The sequence below is a fragment of the Corvus kubaryi genome, unplaced genomic scaffold (assembly GCF_017639235.1).
Source record: "Corvus kubaryi isolate FWS band 111438036 unplaced genomic scaffold, C.kubaryi_AGA036_p1.0 37309, whole genome shotgun sequence".
Lineage (NCBI taxonomy): Eukaryota > Metazoa > Chordata > Aves > Passeriformes > Corvidae > Corvus > Corvus kubaryi.
In genome coordinates this window covers 280244-297439 of record NW_024581097.1, presented here as the reverse complement: position 1 = coordinate 297439, position 17196 = coordinate 280244, and the positions used below count along the sequence as shown (strand labels likewise).

Below are 17196 nucleotides of genomic sequence, written 5' to 3'. Positions count from 1 at the left end.
GATAAAAGGGAACACAGGGTTCTCCTAGGGTGTGTCCCCACCCTGGCCCCTGTCACAGCACCGCACCCTTCCCTCTGTCTGCTTGTTCTCTCTGCTCTGGCCCTGCCTTGCTCCTCCCTGAGTGAGGATTTGGGGTGACCGGGGCCCCCATCAGGTGTTGTAGCTCCCCACATGCACTTGTGCACATCCCACACGAGCACATGGACACACATCCCTGTGTCCCTACATTCCCAGGGACATCAGTGCCTGCATCTGTCCCCCTCCCTCCTTCCCACCATCCCAGCTCCACCACCCATCACTTTTGGGGTGTCTCTTCTCCCACCACCGCTCGATTTTGGGATGTCTCTGCTCCCACCACTCCCCACCATCACCACCCTGGTGTTGTCCCCAAAAAACCACTCCCGCATAGCCCCAAATCCGCGTGCACACACGCAAACACACCGAAAACACGTGTGTTCACACAGGCGCTGACAGCAGCGCGGCTGCCCCACGCACGCAGCCCCCCCCCGGGCCCCCCCGGCCCCCCACGCCGGGGGCTGTGCCGGCGGCTGATGGATTGTGCCACACACAGCTCAGCGCGGCCGGGCTGTGGGATCGCGGGGGCTAATCCAGCCCTGACATCACATTCCTCCACAGTGGGGCTCCGGGCCGGTTAACCCTGCCGGGGCTGGGGGCACAGGGACCCCCCGTCACCCCCGGGGGCTGGGCTGGGTGGCAGCCGCCCTGCTGCACCCACTGCGGCACCACCCCTGCACCCACCGCTGCGGGCTGGGGGGAGCGTTCCCGGTGCACGTGGGAGCTGGGGTGGGGGTCTGCACTGCCTTGGGGTGCTGGAGTGGGGGTCTGCCCCGTCCAGGGTGCGGTGGGGAGCTGGGGTGGGGGTCTGCCCATCGTGGGGTGCTGAAGTAGGGGTCTGCCGGGTCGGGGAGTTCTGGGGTCTGTCCCATCAGGGGGAGCTGGAGTGGGGCTCTGCCCCATCACAGGGTGCACTGGAGTGCTGGGGTGGGGGTCCGCCCCGTTATGGGGTGCCGGGGTGGGGGTTTGCCCCATCGTGGGGAGGTGGGGTGGGGGTTGCAGCCTTCTCCTCCTCCTTCTCCTCCTCTTCTGGTCTCCCCGCTCCGTCAGTGCCCGTCTGTCTCCCACCTTTGCACCATCTCTGCTCCACCACCCATCGGTATTGGGGTCTCCCTGCCCCCACCACCCCTCGGTGTCACCATCCCGACGCCCCACCCTGTAAGCTCCCTCCGTCCCCTTTCTCTCTCTCTGCCTTCTCCTCCATCTCCTTTGCTCTCCCCCCGGCCCCGTTCCCCAGTGTCCTCAGGAAACTGGAGCCAGATGACAGATTTTAGATGTGTTTGCAGGAAATAAAAGGCGAGGAGCTGGGGGGGAGGGGGGCGGCCAGCCCTGACCCCCTCCCGCGCCGCGTTTCGGCGTCTGGAGCCAGCCCTGCTCCGAGAGCTCCCGCCGCTGGCTGCGCTCCTGGTTTTCTTGGCAGAGAGGAGCAGGAATGTGTTTCAGTTTGAGTTTCTTGGCAGGAGGAGAGCGAGGGAAGATTCCCCTCATCCCGCCTGCGCCTGGCTCTCAAATTTATGCCCAAAGGCTGCTACTTGGGTGGGCCGCGGCGGTGTGCGGCCGGCGGGGGAGGCGAGCGCGGCGGTGGGCGAGACGCCGGATGGTTCCCATTGCTTCCCGTTGCTTCCCATTGCTTCCCATTGGCTCCCAGCGTTCCCGGCCCCATCCAGCCTCCTCGGCTCGGGGGGCCACCGGGGTTTGGGGAGCCCCTGTGGACCCCATGGGTTGAGGGGAGCGTCCTGTGGCTGGGGCCGGTGGTTTTGGGGTGTTTGTGGTGGTGCGTAGCCGCCTCTTGTCGTGTGCTGGTGCCCAGAGGTGGGATGTGGGGGATTGGGGAAATGCCACCTGGCACCCACCTGGCAGCCACCTGGCAGCCACCTTGCCAGGCGGGCTCTGCTCACCAAACCCCTCCCCACTCGCACCCAGCGCTGCCTCGGCACAGCGGGACCCTCACGCTGCTGCTGCACCTCGGTGGAGCTGGGGACCAGAGCCCCCCAGAGCTGGCACAGAGGGTGCTGCAGGGGGAAAAAGGGGGGACACAGCCCCAGGCAGGGAGGCAGTGTGAAAACAAGGCGGGTGCTGAGGTGGGTGTGACCTGTGCTACACCTGTGTGTTCCCCGTGTGTGGTGACACGCTGGGCACATGTGTGTGCTCCGTGTGCCCACGTGTGCCCAGCCCTGGAAATGTTCCAGGCCAGTTTGGATGGGGCTTGGAGCAAGCTGGGCTAGTGGGAGAATGAGCTTTAGTCACGCTGTGATGCTCTGTGTGCCAAGCGTGTTCACCTGTGCACACCGAGCTCTGTGTGTGTTCCTGTGGCCGTTCGTGTCCTCTCTGGGTGTGCTGGTGTCACACAGGTGCCATGTGACTGCACGGGGTGGCCGCTCTGCAGGTGTGTGAACCTGTGCTCCAGGACTGCTGGTCACTGATGGTCACCAGGGCGACCGGGGGTCTCAGGTGGTGGTTGTGGGGAGGGGGAGGTGGGGGTTCGCTGAACCCCAAGCCCCCCATCACCTCCCAAGTGCACCTCTCTGGTGAGTCGCGTCGTGCATCCGTGTGTGCGTTTGTGTGCACACACACGTGAGCAGAGGCGTGCACAGAGGGCTGCGGGGCTGGGGTCACCCCACAACCCCACAAACTTTGGAGGGGGGGGCTTACAAACCTCTTTAGCCCTGGCAGGGTTGGGAGCAATCCCCAAACTGTCGTGCGAGGCCCAGGCCCAGGGGGCAGGTGAGAGCCCCCCTTCTCTGCCCCCTGTTTCCTCCTCATCTCTCTTTCCCCTTTCCCCCCCCCCGCCCCCCCCCCCTGCCCGGGCCCCCCCCCCCCCCTCCCCGCCCCCGCCCCCCCCCCCCCCTCCATTCTTCCTGCCTGACACTCTCACAAAGCCCCTAGACGAGCTTTCAAAGGGGCAACTCATGCGGAAGAATTGCTGCCCCCCTCGCCCCCCCCGCTCCAAACGCAGCCCAGCACTTTTCCCAGCGGGGTGAGGGGCTCCCACTCCCCCAGACCCCTTGTTTGGGGCGATTCCCTGCGTCTCAAAGGGCGAAGCTGAGGGGGAAGGAGCCCTTGTTCCCAGCGCCACCCACATCTGCCTCATCCTGTGGTAGCTTCTCCTGCTCCTGTCCTTCATGTCAGCACTCGGGGGTCTTGGGGCAGGACAGGGACCGTGGGGGTGGGAATGGGTGGGCGCAGGATGGTGGCCCTGGGTGGAGATGGAGTTGGGGGGCAGGACAAGGATCGTGAGTGGGAATGGAGTTGGGGGACAGGATGGTGACCAGGGGGTTGGGATGGACTGGGGACAGAACGGTGGCCCTGGATGGGGGCGGGACCAGGCTCAGGGCAAGACCCCACAGGCAGGGATCCACGGTGGGCTGGGCTGAGCCCCGTGGCAGGGGCGCGATGCGTGGGTGGGACAGGGCAGGGTGGGGACCCGCGGGCAGGGTGGGGACCCACGGGCAAGGCAGGGCTGGGTGGGACCTGCAGATGCTGGAGAATCCCTGGGAAGGGAAGAGTAGGGAGCTCGCTCTGGTCCTTGGCCCGGGAATGGTTCTGGCTGTGCTTCGCTTTTCCATTTCATAGAATCCCAGAACTCCGGAATGATTTGGGTTGGAAGGGACCTTAAAGTCACGTTCCACCCCCTCACCATAGGCAGGGACACTTTCCACTATCCCAGGTTGCTCCAAGCCCTGTCCAACCTGGCCTTGGACACTTCCAGGGATCCAGGGGCAGCCACAGCTTCTCTGGGCACCCTGTGCCAGGGCCTCAGCACCCTCACAGGGAGGAACTTCTTCCCAATACCCCCAAATCTCCCCTGTTTTAGTTTAAAACCACTCCCGGGGAGGGGGGTCCCGCGTGCTGCGGCGCCCCCTGGCGGCCAAACCCAACCTATTCCCCCCCCCCCCCAGGTCCCCACGCCGCCCCCCGAGCCCCGCAGCCCCCCGGGCCCCGCCGCTGCCCCGATGCGCCCCTGAGACACCCCCGGGCCCCACCGCGACATGTTCGACCCCGCGGGACCCCCGGCCGCCGGCTACAGCGAGCACTGCTGCCTGCACCCGCCCCACGGACCGGCCCCCGCCGCCCCGGGACCACCAGGTGGGTCATGGTGGGGATTCCAGGCTCCCGATTCACCCCCCGAGGTCAGGGGTGCTCCGGGGGTCCCTCTCCCCCACCCGCTTCACCCGTCCTCCCTCCTCCAGGACTTGATTTCCCCGTGTGCCATCAGCCCGGGCACCGTGGGTATGGGCTGGCACCAGGAGCCGAACACCTTGGTGATGGTGAGTCTGCGGTTTTGGGGGGCCATGGGGTGGGGGGGATTCCACAGAGGAGTTAAGCATCTCTGCTGTTCTAAATCCGAAGCGAACTGGCACCCTCGGGGCACTCCTCCAGCCTCCAAACACCGTGTGGGTGTCCTTGGGGTGTCTCCAGCCCCACAGGACCATGCTGAGGGCAGTGCCCCCTGCTCTGCCCTCCCAGGCTCCCGGTTCTCCACACCCCGTGGTGCGGGAAAGCTGGGGAAGAAGCGGGCGCTGTCCATCTCCCCGCTGTCCGACTCCAGCATCGACCTGCAGACCGTGATCCGCACCTCTCCCAACTCCCTGGTCGCCTTCATCAACTCCCGCTGTGCCTCCGCCGGCGGCTCCTATGGGCACCTGTCCATCAGCACCATCAGGTGGGCACCTGGTGGAAGCCCGGCTGGGAGCCGAGTGCCCATTCCCACCTTGGAGAGCGCTGGGAGAGCCGGGAGCAGCGTGGGATGGTGGGGGAGGGCTGGTTGGGATCCCTGGCTCAGCAGACCCCAATCCTGTCTCCTGACGGTGTCACCTGCTCATCCTTCTGCTCTCTGCAGCCCATCCCTGGGGTACCAGAGTCCGCCTGGGCAGCAGAAGGGCCAAGGCCACCTGTACACGCCTCCCCCAGCTTGCAGCTCCCACGAGCTGCCCACACGCCCAGGGCTGCTGCAGCACCCACCCGCTCGTGGGGCCCTCAAACACTGCCAGGTACGGGGGGCATCCGTGTGAGGGGGGATCTGTGTGAGCCAGGAATCCGTGTCAGAGGGGATTGCTGTGAGCTGGGGATCCGTGTGAGAGGAGATCCGTGTGAGAGGGGACCTGTGTGAGACGGGATCTGTGTGAGAGGGGATCCATGTGAGAGGGGATCCATGTGAGAGGAGATCCGTGTGAGAGGGGATCCATGTGAGCCAGGGATCCGTGTGAGAGGGGATCCGTGTGAGAGGAGATCCATGTGAGAGGGAATCCATGTGAGAGGGGATCCATGTGAGAGGGGATCCATATGAGCCAGGAATCCGTGTGAGAGGGGATCCCTGTGAGAAGGGAATCATGAGTGTGAGATGTATCCACGTGGGCCGGCCATCCCTGTAAGCCATGTTCCGCTGGCCATCTCCGTGCTCACTGCTTCCCGCTTTCCCTGCCCCGGCAGCAGCTGAAGCTGGAGTGGAGCCTGAGCAGCCCCCTGACTGCCAAATTCCCAGAGGAGCGATCTGAGGGCGACATCTCCAGCCCAGCGTCCACGGGCACCCAGGTACATCCCAGGCGATGAGACCCCCCCCCCCCCCGAACATCCCGCACGCCCAGCACCGCTCCTGTGGGGTACCTGGGAGCGCTCACCTGTCCCTGCTCCCCCAGGACCCCTTGCTGGGCATGCTGGATGTTCGAGAAGAGCTGGAGAAGGAGGATGGGAAACCCGAGTGTGAGGCCGTGTATGAGACCAACTGCTACTGGGACGGCTGTGCCAAGGAATTCGACACTCAGGAGCAGCTGGTGCACGTGAGTCAGGGGCTGCCAAGGTGTTCCCACCCCAAAAGCTGCCCTCAGGCTGCCGGGCAACATCCCCCCGGATCAGCCCATGATTCCTGCTCCCAGTTCCCAACCACCTGCGCTGGGATCTCACTGTGATGCTGGAAATTCCCTCCTGGGAAGGGAGGCATGTGCATACCCCAGTTCTCCTCAGCCACTGATGCTTCCAGACTCCCTCCTTTGCTCCAGATTTCCTTCTTCCAACTCTCCTGTATCCCCCTGACCATCCTTCAGATCACCTTGACCTCTCTATCTGCTCAGTCCTCCCAGAGGATCCCTCAAACATCCCTTGTATTCTCTGTCTCCTCCAAACACCATCTGACCCGTTCTCCCCCAGACTCTGGTGTCTCCACCTGCCATCCCAGTCCCTCCATGTCCCTTTCTGCCATCCCAGTCCTCTCCCAATCCCTCTACATCCCTTTCTCCCATGACATTCCCGTATCTCCCTGTCCCTTGTCCTCCTCCCCAAAGCCACCAGTGACGCTGCTCTCCCTCCTCAGCACATCAACAATGAGCACATCCATGGGGAGAAGAAGGAGTTCGTGTGCCACTGGGCAGCGTGCTCCCGGGAGCAGAGGCCCTTCAAGGCTCAGTACATGCTGGTGGTGCACATGCGGCGTCACACGGGCGAGAAACCTCACAAGTGCACGGTGCGATGCCAGAAATTCCTCAAAAATGCTCAGCAAGCTGAGAAAATGAGGAGGGACAGGGTAGAGCATGAGAGGGGGTGGTGGCAGCTGGAGGCCGCGGGGTCCGTGGTGTGGCAGAAGGGGGTGGGCAGCAGGTGGGTACAGCCGTGGGGTCGTGGAATCCTGGAATGTTTTGGGTTGGAGGGACCTTAAAGCTCGTCCCATCCCAGCCCCTGCCATGGGCAGGGACACCTTCCACTATCCCAGCTTGCTCCAAGCCCCATCCAGCCTGGCCTTGGACACTTCCAGTGATCCAGGGGCAGCCGCAGCTGCTCTGGGCACCCTGTGCCTCAGCACCCTCACAGGGAGGAATTCCTTCCCAACGTCCCATCTAACCCCAGAGTCACATTGCCCCAGCGCTGTCCTGTGCTTTGGAACGCGTTCCTGAGTTCATGTCAGGATGGGGAGCTGGGTGCTGCTGTCCATCCCAGTTTGGGGATTCCCTGTGGGGATGCTCTGAGGGGATGCCATGGGCAGGGACACAACGAGGTGGTGGCACAACACCAGGGTGAAGGGCAGGTGTGTTGGGAGGTGAGACACGTGTCCGTGCCACAGGTGTGGGATGTGAGGTGACATGGTCCAGGGCCTGGTGACGCTGTGTGACGTGTGCCACCCTGCTCTGCTGCAGTTCGAGGGCTGTAACAAAGCCTATTCCCGCCTGGAGAACCTCAAGACGCACCTGCGCTCACACACGGGCGAGAAACCCTACGTGTGCGAGCACGAGGGCTGCAACAAGGCCTTCTCCAACGCCTCCGACCGTGCCAAGCACCAAAACCGCACCCACTCCAACGAGGTACAGCCCCACCCAGGGCTCCCTGTGTGCTCCTGGATCAGTTCTGTCCTCTGAGAACGCCCCACATCCCTGCTTTTTGCACCTGTGTGCCCCAACTCCTTCTTTCCCTGCTCTCCTTCATCACCACCATTCCCTCTGGGATCCTTTACCCCGCTCCTGGGGAGCTCCCTCCTTCCTCTGCCTTCCTGAGCACTCCCCAGCAGCCACCGTGCCCCTTCCAAGGGGATTCACCTGCTTTAATCCCACCCTCAGCTCTCTCTGGGAGAGGGGGACTTTACTTTTGGGGAGGGGGCTCTAGTTGGAGCTGACCCCCTCCCCTGCTCCGTGGTTTTCCCGGACAGAAGCCGTACGTGTGCAAGATTCCCGGCTGCACCAAGCGCTACACGGACCCCAGCTCCCTGCGGAAGCACGTGAAGACCGTGCACGGCCCCGATGCCCACGTCACCAAGAAGCACCGAGGGGATGTGGGGCCGGGCCGGGCACTGCCCACCCCCAGTGCCCCCCCGGACATGAAACAGGAGAAGGACACCAACGGCCCCAGCGAGGCTCGGAAGGATGATGGGAAACTCCTGGTGCCTGACCTGGCCTTGGTGAGGACCTGCGGGGATAATGGTGGAGGGAGGGAGGGGTTGGTGGTGGGGGATCATCCCCAAGTGATGAGACAAGAGAAAACAGCCTCAAGCTTAGGTTGGATATTAGGGAAATGGGGATGCTTAGGTTGGATATTAGGGAAAATTTCTTCATTCTTCATTTCTTCATCTCCACCCAAGGCAGTGGTGGAGTTACCATCCCTGGTGAAGTGCCCAAAAAATGCTGGGAGGTGGCACTTGGGGATGTGGTTTAGCGGTGAACACAGCAGCGTTGGGTTAACAGTTGGGTTGACTCAATGATCTGAGAGGCTTTTCCAATCTTCATGATGATTCCAAGCACGTCCCGGATGCCTGACCCCTTTCCCTGGCCATGCTCTGGTTCTCCCCAGAAGCCGCAGCCCAGCCCGGGCGGGCAGTCGTCATGCAGCAGTGACCACTCGCCCCTGGGCAGCACCACCAACAACGACAGCGGTGTGGAGATGGCAGGAAACGCCGGCGGCAGCTACGAGGACCTGTCCACGCTGGAGGACGTGGTGCCCGGCGAGCCCATGGGCACCTCGGGGCTCATGGCCCTCCACAAACTGGAAAACCTCCGCATCGACAAACTGAAGCAGCTGAGGAAACCGGCGGCTTCCAAGGGCCTGAACCTGCCACCCATCCCCGGAGCCGGTGAGATCGGGGTGGAGGTGTGGGGCCTGTCCCGTGGGAAGTGTGGGGAGAGGTCTGGTTGGCAGCCAGAGATTTCCACGCCTTCCTGGCACTAGAGGTAGACCCCAAAATCTGGGGAAACCTTAGAGCCCCTTCCAGTGCCTAAAGGGGCTCCAGGAGAGCTGGAGAGGGCCTCTGGACAAGGGCCTGGAGTGACAGGACACAGGGAATGACTTCCCACTGCCAGAGGGCAGGTTTAAAGGGGATATTGAGAGGAAGAATTCCCTGTGAGGGTGGGGAGGTCCTGGCACAGGTTGCCCAGAGAAGCTGTGGCTGCTCCATCCCTGGAAGTGTCCACGGCCAGGTTAGAGCAACCTGGAATAGTGGGAAGTGTCCCTGCCCATGGCAGGGGTGGAACTGGGTGGTCTTTATGATCCCTCCCAACCCAAACCATTCCATGAGTCAATGATTTTTCCAACCTAAATGAGCTTCTGCCCATCTTTGTTGCCACCTGCTCCCTGTCCTCGCAGGCTCTAACCATGGAAGAGCCACATCCCTGGCTCTGGACGTGGCTCCTCTCCCTGCTCTGACACCGTTGCCACGCTGTGTCCCAGGGTAACTCCTCCTTCTCTCCCTCAGGCCTGCCCGGGGAGGTGCCCGGGCTCCCAGTGCCACCCCCAGCCTCTCACCGGCGCATCGCGGAGCTGTCGGCAGCGGAACTGGGCCTGGTGGCCCTGGGCGAGCGCCGGAGCAGCGGCACCAGCACCGTCAGCTCCGCCTACACCGTCAGCCGCCGCTCGTCCCTGGTGTCCCCGTACCTGGCGGGGCCGTGCACGGGCGGCGAGGCGGGAGCGATGCCCGGTGGGACGTGCCCGGCGGACGGCTACGATCCCATCTCTCCCGACGAGTCGCGGCGCTCCAGCGACGCCGGCGTTTGCGGCGGGGGGCTGCCGGGGGTGGGCAACCTCACCCCGGCACAGCGCTACCGCCTCAAGGCCAAATACGCCGCGGCCACGGGCGGCCCCCCGCCAACCCCACTGCCCAGCATGGAGCAGGCGGCCACGGGTGGCCACGGTGGCATGCCCGGGGGCTACCCCACGCCTGCCGGACCTCGCTGCGTCGCCAACGGCTTGTTGAGAAGGCACAGCTCCAATGAGCACCCCGGCTACCCGGGCAGCATCCCTGCTCACCTGGTGCCCCGGCACGGCGTGCGACGGGCAAGTGACCCTGCCCGGACGGTGGCCAAGCCTCCGGCCGTGCCCAGGGTGCAGCGGTTTAAGAGCGTGGGGAACGTGAGCGTGCCCGGCGTGGGCAGGACAGCGCTGCAGCCCCTGGGCAGCTCTGATGCCAACCTGCAGCGCCACGGCTTCTCCCCACGCCCCCCCAGCATCACTGAGAACGTCTTCCTGGAGAGCATGGGGGGCCCCGGCCCCGAGCCCGGCCTGCTGGAGATGGATCAGTACCTGAGCTATCCTGAGGAGAGCTTCCCGTGCCAGGGCACTGGCGTGGAGCTCCAGGGTGGCATCTATGGTGCTCAGCGGACCATGGTGGGGAGACATGGGGACATGGAGGAGGGGCTGCTGCAGCCCGAGTTCTCCCTCCCGCAGTGCCAGATGAACCAGCGCTTCCCCAGTTTGCCTGCTGGGAATGGGAATGGGGCTGTGCCCGCGCCCTGGGATGGGCCCCCCCAGGGCACGCTGGACATGAGCTCCCGGCAAAGTGTCAGTGCTGCAGCTCCCGCCATGTCCGGGCCACACTGTCCCCATCAAAGCATCGAGTACCCCCATCCCAGTGCCTGCGGGCAGCATCCCAAACTGGTGAGCTCGTGCCAGGACGGTGGATTTCCCGGGGCGCACCGGTTTAACCGACTGCAGATCAAATCTGAGCAGCGATACCCAGCGCCGACCCCAGCACTCGCTCCCTGCCCCAGTGCCAAACTGGCCGGGCCACCACCGTCCCCCGCTGCCTTCAGCCACGCCATGGACATGGGGCCGGGCGGGTACCCCGCCGCGGGACCAGCACCGGGCGGGTACATGGGCATGGCCAGCCCTGGCACCCGCAGAGCCCAGACCCCGACCCTGCAGACCAAAGAAGTGATGGTCCGGAACTACGTGGAGGCGCAGCAGGCGCTGATGTGGGGGGAGCAGCCCCCCTCCAAGGGGGGAGCGGCTGGCGTGGGACTGGGCAGCGAGCCCAGGCAGTGCCAGGCCATGCCGGCCCCGCCGTACCTCAGCCCCAGGTACTGCGGTTACCAACCCAAACCGGACCATCTGCAGAGCCTGGCGGAGCCCCAGCACCTCCTGAGCCCCCCCTGCTTCAACCCCGAGATGGTCCCGCACCCTCCGGGTGGCCCAAAACCACCGGGTCACCAAACTGGCCTGAGCTACCCAGGCGGCCTGGCACAGCCAGGGCACATCTACGATGGGGTGGACACCGGTGCCCGGCGCCTGCCGCGCTTGCCCCCCACCCGGCCTGTGCCCGAGGGGCCCGGGAGCCTCCCCCTGTACTACCCAGGCCAGGGCCCCCAGGAGCCTCCCCCTGTACTGCCCAGGCCAGGGCAGGGGGGCAAAGGTGGGCACAAGCTGCTGGGCCAGGGGGCAGCGAGCTGCGGGGGTGCCGGGCACTACGGCGGGGGCACAGAGGGACTCAAAGGCACCTCCTGTTACTACCTGGACTCGGGCGAGCAGGTGTCCAACAGCCTGGACTCACTGGACCTGGAGAACACGCACCTTGACTTCGCTGCCATTGTGGAGGACGTGGAGACCCCCACGACGCTGCCCGGACCCCCCAGCCCGGCTGGGGGGCTCCTGCTGCCCTCATCTGGGGGTGCCAACATGGCAGTGGGGGACATGAGCTCCATGCTGAGCACGTTGGCAGGGGAGAGCCACTTCCTCAACTCGCTGTCCTAACGGGGGGTACCTGCCCTCAGGTGGGCACCTCTGCGGCCGGGGGGGGCCCCAGCGTGGTGGGCAGAGGTGGGAATCATTCCCACACACAGGTTCATGCCTGGGGGAAAGCGGGGAACACCCCTGGAGCCCCCCCCTTCTCCAGGCTCTGAGTGGCACCCTCGTTCCGGAGGGAGACGTTGCTGCGTCCCAGACACAGCCCCAACCCTCCAGGGGTGGGGAACTGGTTTTACTGGGCCCTTATCCCAGTGCCTCAGAGCACATCCCACCCGCCCTGCTCGGGACAAGGTGTCCCCGCGCAGCCTTAATGCCGAAACCAAAGAGCCCCGGCCACCATGGGGCCCCATCCCGGTGTTCCCACTGCCCCCCACCCCAAATCCCAGTCTGTCAGGACTGCAAGCGCCCCCAGCCTTGCTCCAGTCCCCAGAGATGGCGCGGGGGGTGCCTGTACATTGTGTTCACACCTGTCTGTCTGTCTGTCCCCCCTGTTTGTGGCCCCCCCCCCCCCCAATTAAACCCTTTCTCAGGGGACTGTCACTGTGTGTTTGTCACCCCTGCGAGGGGCTCCCAGCTCGGTCTCATCCTGGGGAGAGGTGGACAGGACACCCCCTTGGTCCCCTGGGGCCGAGACCCCCTGGCAGCAGCTTCTGCTCCCTCCGGATCAGGGATCCAGAACTGTTCTGAGGCGTTGCTGTGACCCAGAGTGGTTAAAGAACAATTAGTGCTTCAAATAATGCTATTCATTATGCAAAAAAATGGTTAAAACAATTCAATCATGCGAAAAATTACCTAAGATAACGTAATTAATCATGGAAAAGCTATCTTAAAGTAATGCAATTTGATATTCCTCTGTTCATGTGATTAATGATGCGAAAATTACTTAAAATAATGCAATTAATGATGCCAAAATTCCGTGAAATTATGCAATTTTGTGTAATTTGCTAAAAGTAACACAATAATGCAAAAAAGTACTTAAAATAACACAATGATGTGAAAAAATGCTTAAAATGCAATAATGCAACATTTGCTTAAAATAATGCAATTATGTGTGCAAGATTTGTTCAAATAACGCAATTGTGCGTAATTTGCTTAAAATAATTCAATCAATTGTGCGTAAAAATGCTGAAAATAGTGAAATAGTGCAAAAATTTGCTTAAAATAGCAAAATTAATGAGCAAATCCTGCATTAACGCGATCTTGCATACTTTGGTTCAAGTAACGCAATTAACCATGCCAAAAAATGCTTAACGTAACGCAATTCTAGAAATCAGGGTGTTTTCCCTCACACCCAGAACCTCATCACGCTGTAATTAACCCTTAATTAACACGTAATTAACCCGCGGCAGCGATCGGGCCGTGCCGGTGGCGCCCTCTGGCGGTGCCGGTAAGGAATGAGCGCGGCGCTCCCGGAGGTGCCGCCGGTCCCGCGATGCTCCGGGAGCACCGATCCCTCTCCGGACGGAGACTCCGTGGGCCTGGAGCTCTCCGGGATACCGGGCGTGCCCGTCGGTCCTCTGGACGTCGCGGGGTCCCGGGAAGGAGCGGGACCCCCGGGGATTCAGAGCCGGGACTGAGCTCGTTCCTGACTCCCTCGCCGGGGCGGTGACACCAGAGGGGACAGCGCTTGGATGCCACCGGACCCGCCAACCCCGGGGGCAGCCGGTGCCAGCTCTGGTGGCAGGAGGGAGGCCGGGACCCCCCTCGGCCCCAGGGCAGCACAGGGAACACTCGATATTAAATACAGCTGGGGTCGTGGTTGGGAGAATAATAAATGGGCAATAAATAGCGATAAATAGTGGGGGGACAAGGCACAGGGACACACTGCAAAGGCACAGGGACACACCACGGCATCGTGCCGTGGTGCTGACAGCAGGAATAGGAATTGGGGGGCTCCCAGCCCCCCTGCTCTCCTCCATGCCCCGCACAGGATGCAGCAGGGTCTGGCAAAACTCCCACCACGGGGTCGGGGCCATCACAGCAGCTCCCCTCTGTCACTTCCCTGCTCGCTCCTTGTGTGACTCCGTCACCACTTGCTGCAAGAGGAGAATTTGGGGGTCAGTCCCATGGCAGAGTTGGGCCTCCCAGGCAGGGCACCCCCAATTCTCCCCGACCCGGTTCTCACCTGCCCATCCCGTGTCTCGATGGTTTTGATGAGCACCATCCTCCGTGCCGGGCTCTCTGGGGGCTGGGGCTCCAGCACTGGGCACAGAGGGGCCATCAGCACCCCGTGCCCTCCCAGACACCATGGGCAGGAGCATAGGGACCCACCCACACCCACACAGGGTCTCTACCCCCAAGGAAAGACCCCCAGACACAGTGGAGGACCTGCAGCTTGTTGCTCACCTGAGCTTCTCATGCTGAAGGAGGTGGTGGGGTGCAGTGGGATGGTGATCCTGGCAGGGAGAAGGGGATGAGGAGGGTCTGGGACTCCTGGACATTGCCAGTGACCCCAGCCCTGCCTCACCCCCAAGTCCATGACCCACATCCCATCTCAGCTGGGGGCTATGCCCACGGGCTGCCAGGCTGGCACCCGGAGCAGAGCTAGAGGCAGCTCCCCCACCACTTCACCAGCCCCTGGCCTTGCCTTTATCTCAGCTCCCATGGGAACCTCTTGTTTTCCTGTGGGAACAAGGCCTGGAGCTGCCTCCTCCCGAGAAAATCCCACAATAACCAGGGTGACTCAGCACGGGGGACCTTCCCCCCCCCGGGGCAGTGGGGAGACACCGTGTGCTGGGCTCCCCTCACCGGCTCTCCTCGCCCTCCAGCAGCTTGCGGTACGTGGCAATCTCGATGTCCAGGGCCATCTTGACGTTAAGCAGGTCCTGGTACTCGCGCAGGTGCCGCGCCATCTCCTCCTTCATCTGCTGGATCTCCTGCTCCAGCCTCCCCACCACATCCTGGTAGTTTCCGATCTCCTCCCCGAACTCATCCTCCATCTCCCGCATCTGCCGTTGCAGCGCCTCGTTCTGCACGGGAGAAGGGGCTGCATGGGGCCGGGGTGGGGTCTGGTCCCTGCACCCCCCCAGACACTCCCTGGCTCTCACCATGCCCTTCAGCCCATCCACCTCGCAGGTCAAGCTCTGGATCTGCCGCCGGGACTCGTTCATCTCCTGCTTGGCCAGCCGCAGCGCCTCGTGGTTACGGTTTGCTGCATCCGAGAGGTCGGCAAACTGCGAGGGCCCCGCGAGTCAGAGCTCAGGGATGGCTCAGCCACCCCAAAACCCCTCCCAGCCCCGGGTACCTTTGATTTGTACCACTCCTCGGCTTCCTGCAGGTTCTTGACAGCGATGCTCTCGTACTGGGTGCGGATCTCACGCAGCGCAGCCGTCAGCTCCGGCTTGCAGACCTCCACCTCGGCCAGCCCCACCGGGCTCGGGGCACTCACCTCCAGGTCCCGCAGCTCCTGCGTGGGCGCGTGGGCATCACGTCGTGGCACAAGGACCCGACCTGCTCCCCCTCGCCCCATCCCACCCCGGCACCCACCTCCTCGTGCAGCTTCTTGAGGAAGCCGATCTCGTCCATCAGCAGCTCGACCTTGCGCTCCAGCTCCAGGCGGGACAGCGTGGCGTGGTCCACGTCCTGTGGGAGACGCCGGGATGAGCTGCAGGGCAGCGTGGAGGGGATGGGAAGACCCTGGAGCTTCCCCAGGGAGATGGAGGATGAGGATTCGGTACTGCGTGGGGAGACGGGCCCCCCAGTCCTCTCACCTTACGGAACAACACCAGACTCTTCTCGGCATCCTCACGCTTCTGCGTCTCGTCCTCCAGCCTGGGGACAGCAAGGGATGAGAGGGAGGTGGGGGCGGGGGTGCAGACCCCCCCCTCCTGCCTCCTGTTGCAGCCCCCTCCACACACAGCGGAGGCAAACGGGGTTGGAGTGACCCCCGGGGCTCGCACCAATCCTCTCCCAGCGCCCCCACCCGTGCCCTGCCCCTCCCAGTGCCCCGCCCTTCCGCAGAGCCCACATCTCCCAGTACCTCCCAGTGTCCTCCGTGCATCCCGGGTGCCTTCCCCAGTGTCTGCTGAGCGTGTCCCTTCCCGGGGGTTCTCTTCCCAGTACACCCGGGACATTCACCAGTCCCTACCCCGACTTAGCCGGGGCTCCCCCGTCCCCATCCCGCTGCATCCTCCAGTCCCCATCCTGGTGCGAGTCCCATCCCATCCCTCATGCCAGCGGATACCCCAGTTCCTCTCTGGCACATCCCCCAGTCCCCATCCCACACATAACTCATCCCGACGCATCCCCGGTTCTCTTCGCAGTTCATCCCTCATCGCAGTTCATCCCTCATCCCAGTTCATCCCTCATCCCGGCGCTTTCCCCGGTTCCCGGTACATCCTCCCGTCCCCACCCCGGTGCATCCCTCATCCCGGCGCATCCCCAGTCCCCATCCCGCTGCCTCCCCCGGTCCCACCGCCGGCCCACCGCTGCCGCAGGGCCGCCAGGTCGGTGGCGAGCCCATCCCGCTCAGCCTGGAGCCGGTCCCGGTCGCGGCCGAGGCGCTGCAGCCGCTCCCGCAGCCCCCGCAGCTCCCCCTGCACCAGCCCGGTGCGGGGTCCGGTGGCGGCGGTGGCGCGGCCCAGGGCGGCGCGGAGGGTCCCGTTCTGCCGCTCCAGCGCCCGCACCCGCTCCAGGAAAGCGGCGAAACGATCGTTCAGCGCAGCCAGTTCCTCCCGCTCCGCTCCCCGCGCTGCCGCCGCCGCCGCCAGCCGCCCTGGGGCCACGGTGAGGGGCGGTGGCGTCCCTGGGTCGCGGTCACGGCGGCTCATGGTTGCACCGGGAGGGCGGCGGCTGCCGGTATCGGCTGTTTATAGCGGACAGCGGCTCCGCCCCGCCGGGGGGACCCGGGGGTACGGGACAGAGAGAGGGGAGGGGTCTCCCGGCCGGGGGGAGGACCAGGGGCTGCGGATGTCCCCTCGGAGGGGCGGGGAGAGGGGCTGGGGGTGATCGGGGCACCCCTCGGGATGAGGAGCAGGGGCTGCAGGACGTAGGGCTGCAGGCATTCCCCTTCAGGGGGGCTCGGGGACCCCCTGGGGATGCAGGGCGGGGGGCTGGTGGGTTCCCCCTCGGCGGTGCAGGCAGAGGAGCCCAGTAGCACCAGGGGCAGGGGGGAGAGGGGCCGAGGGTGTCCGGGGGACACAGGACCCCCCCCCACTCGGTCAGACCCCCTTATGGGGTCCCCCCAGGTAGCGTGGAGGTACAGCCCCCCCCCAGCCGGGATGCAGAGAGGGACCGGGGACTGCAGGGGTCAGGGAGAGCACCCATCTGAGCTGGGTCCCGTTCTGCCCGGGGTGCTCGGCTCCCAGGGAGGGGGGACCCTGTCATCCGCCCCGCTCCTTTTCTGTCGGGGCCGCCGTGACTCGGCTCTGCGGGAGCTGCCATGCGCGGGGCAGCGCTGGACCGTGGGCTCTGCAACCCCGCCTCGCCCCCCCCCCCTTTTCCGGGCAGCTGGTGCGGCACTTACGGGAAGGAGTCGGTGCCCTGCCCACAGGTTGTGGGGAGGGTCCCCCCCGCCCAGGACCCCTTCCCAGCTCTGCAGAGAACCGAGAGCGGCTCCGTGCCAGCAGCAGTGTAACACCACGTCCAGCCTGTCTGCACCAGGGCTGGGTCCTACCCAGACATGGGAGCTCTCAGAGGTCTCCCCCCACCTGGTGACCCCAGGGCCAGCAGAATGGTGAGAAGGACACGGGG

General features: G+C 64.3%; 2 protein-coding genes across 3 annotated transcripts; one reads left to right on the top strand and one right to left on the bottom strand.

Moving 5' to 3' along the window:
- The first annotated feature begins 3998 nt into the window (after positions 1 to 3998).
- Positions 3999 to 12039, top strand: GLI1 (GLI family zinc finger 1). Of its 2 annotated transcripts, none has more exons than XM_042028943.1 (11): positions 3999 to 4161; positions 4266 to 4343; positions 4543 to 4738; positions 4916 to 5066; positions 5509 to 5607; positions 5712 to 5852; positions 6383 to 6532; positions 7200 to 7364; positions 7706 to 7954; positions 8344 to 8623; positions 9242 to 12039. In XM_042028943.1, the coding sequence occupies exons 1-11, from the start codon at positions 4065 to 4067 to the stop codon at positions 11509 to 11511; spliced, it is 3876 nt and encodes a 1291-aa protein (XP_041884877.1). In that variant the 5' UTR covers positions 3999 to 4064; the 3' UTR covers positions 11512 to 12039. The 2 variants fall into 2 exon arrangements, with proteins under 2 accessions (XP_041884877.1, XP_041884876.1); XM_042028942.1 differs by having other exon boundaries at positions 5506 to 5607.
- Positions 12040 to 12226: 187 nt separating this feature from the next.
- Positions 12227 to 16388, bottom strand: PRPH (peripherin). Its single transcript, XM_042028974.1, has 9 exons — positions 15931 to 16388; positions 15216 to 15276; positions 14992 to 15087; positions 14750 to 14911; positions 14553 to 14678; positions 14254 to 14474; positions 13852 to 13901; positions 13631 to 13707; positions 12227 to 13541 (listed from the first exon to the last, which is right to left on the bottom strand). The coding sequence occupies exons 1-9, from the start codon at positions 16272 to 16274 to the stop codon at positions 13500 to 13502; spliced, it is 1179 nt and encodes a 392-aa protein (XP_041884908.1). The 5' UTR covers positions 16275 to 16388; the 3' UTR covers positions 12227 to 13499.
- Positions 16389 to 17196: the final 808 nt, after the last annotated feature.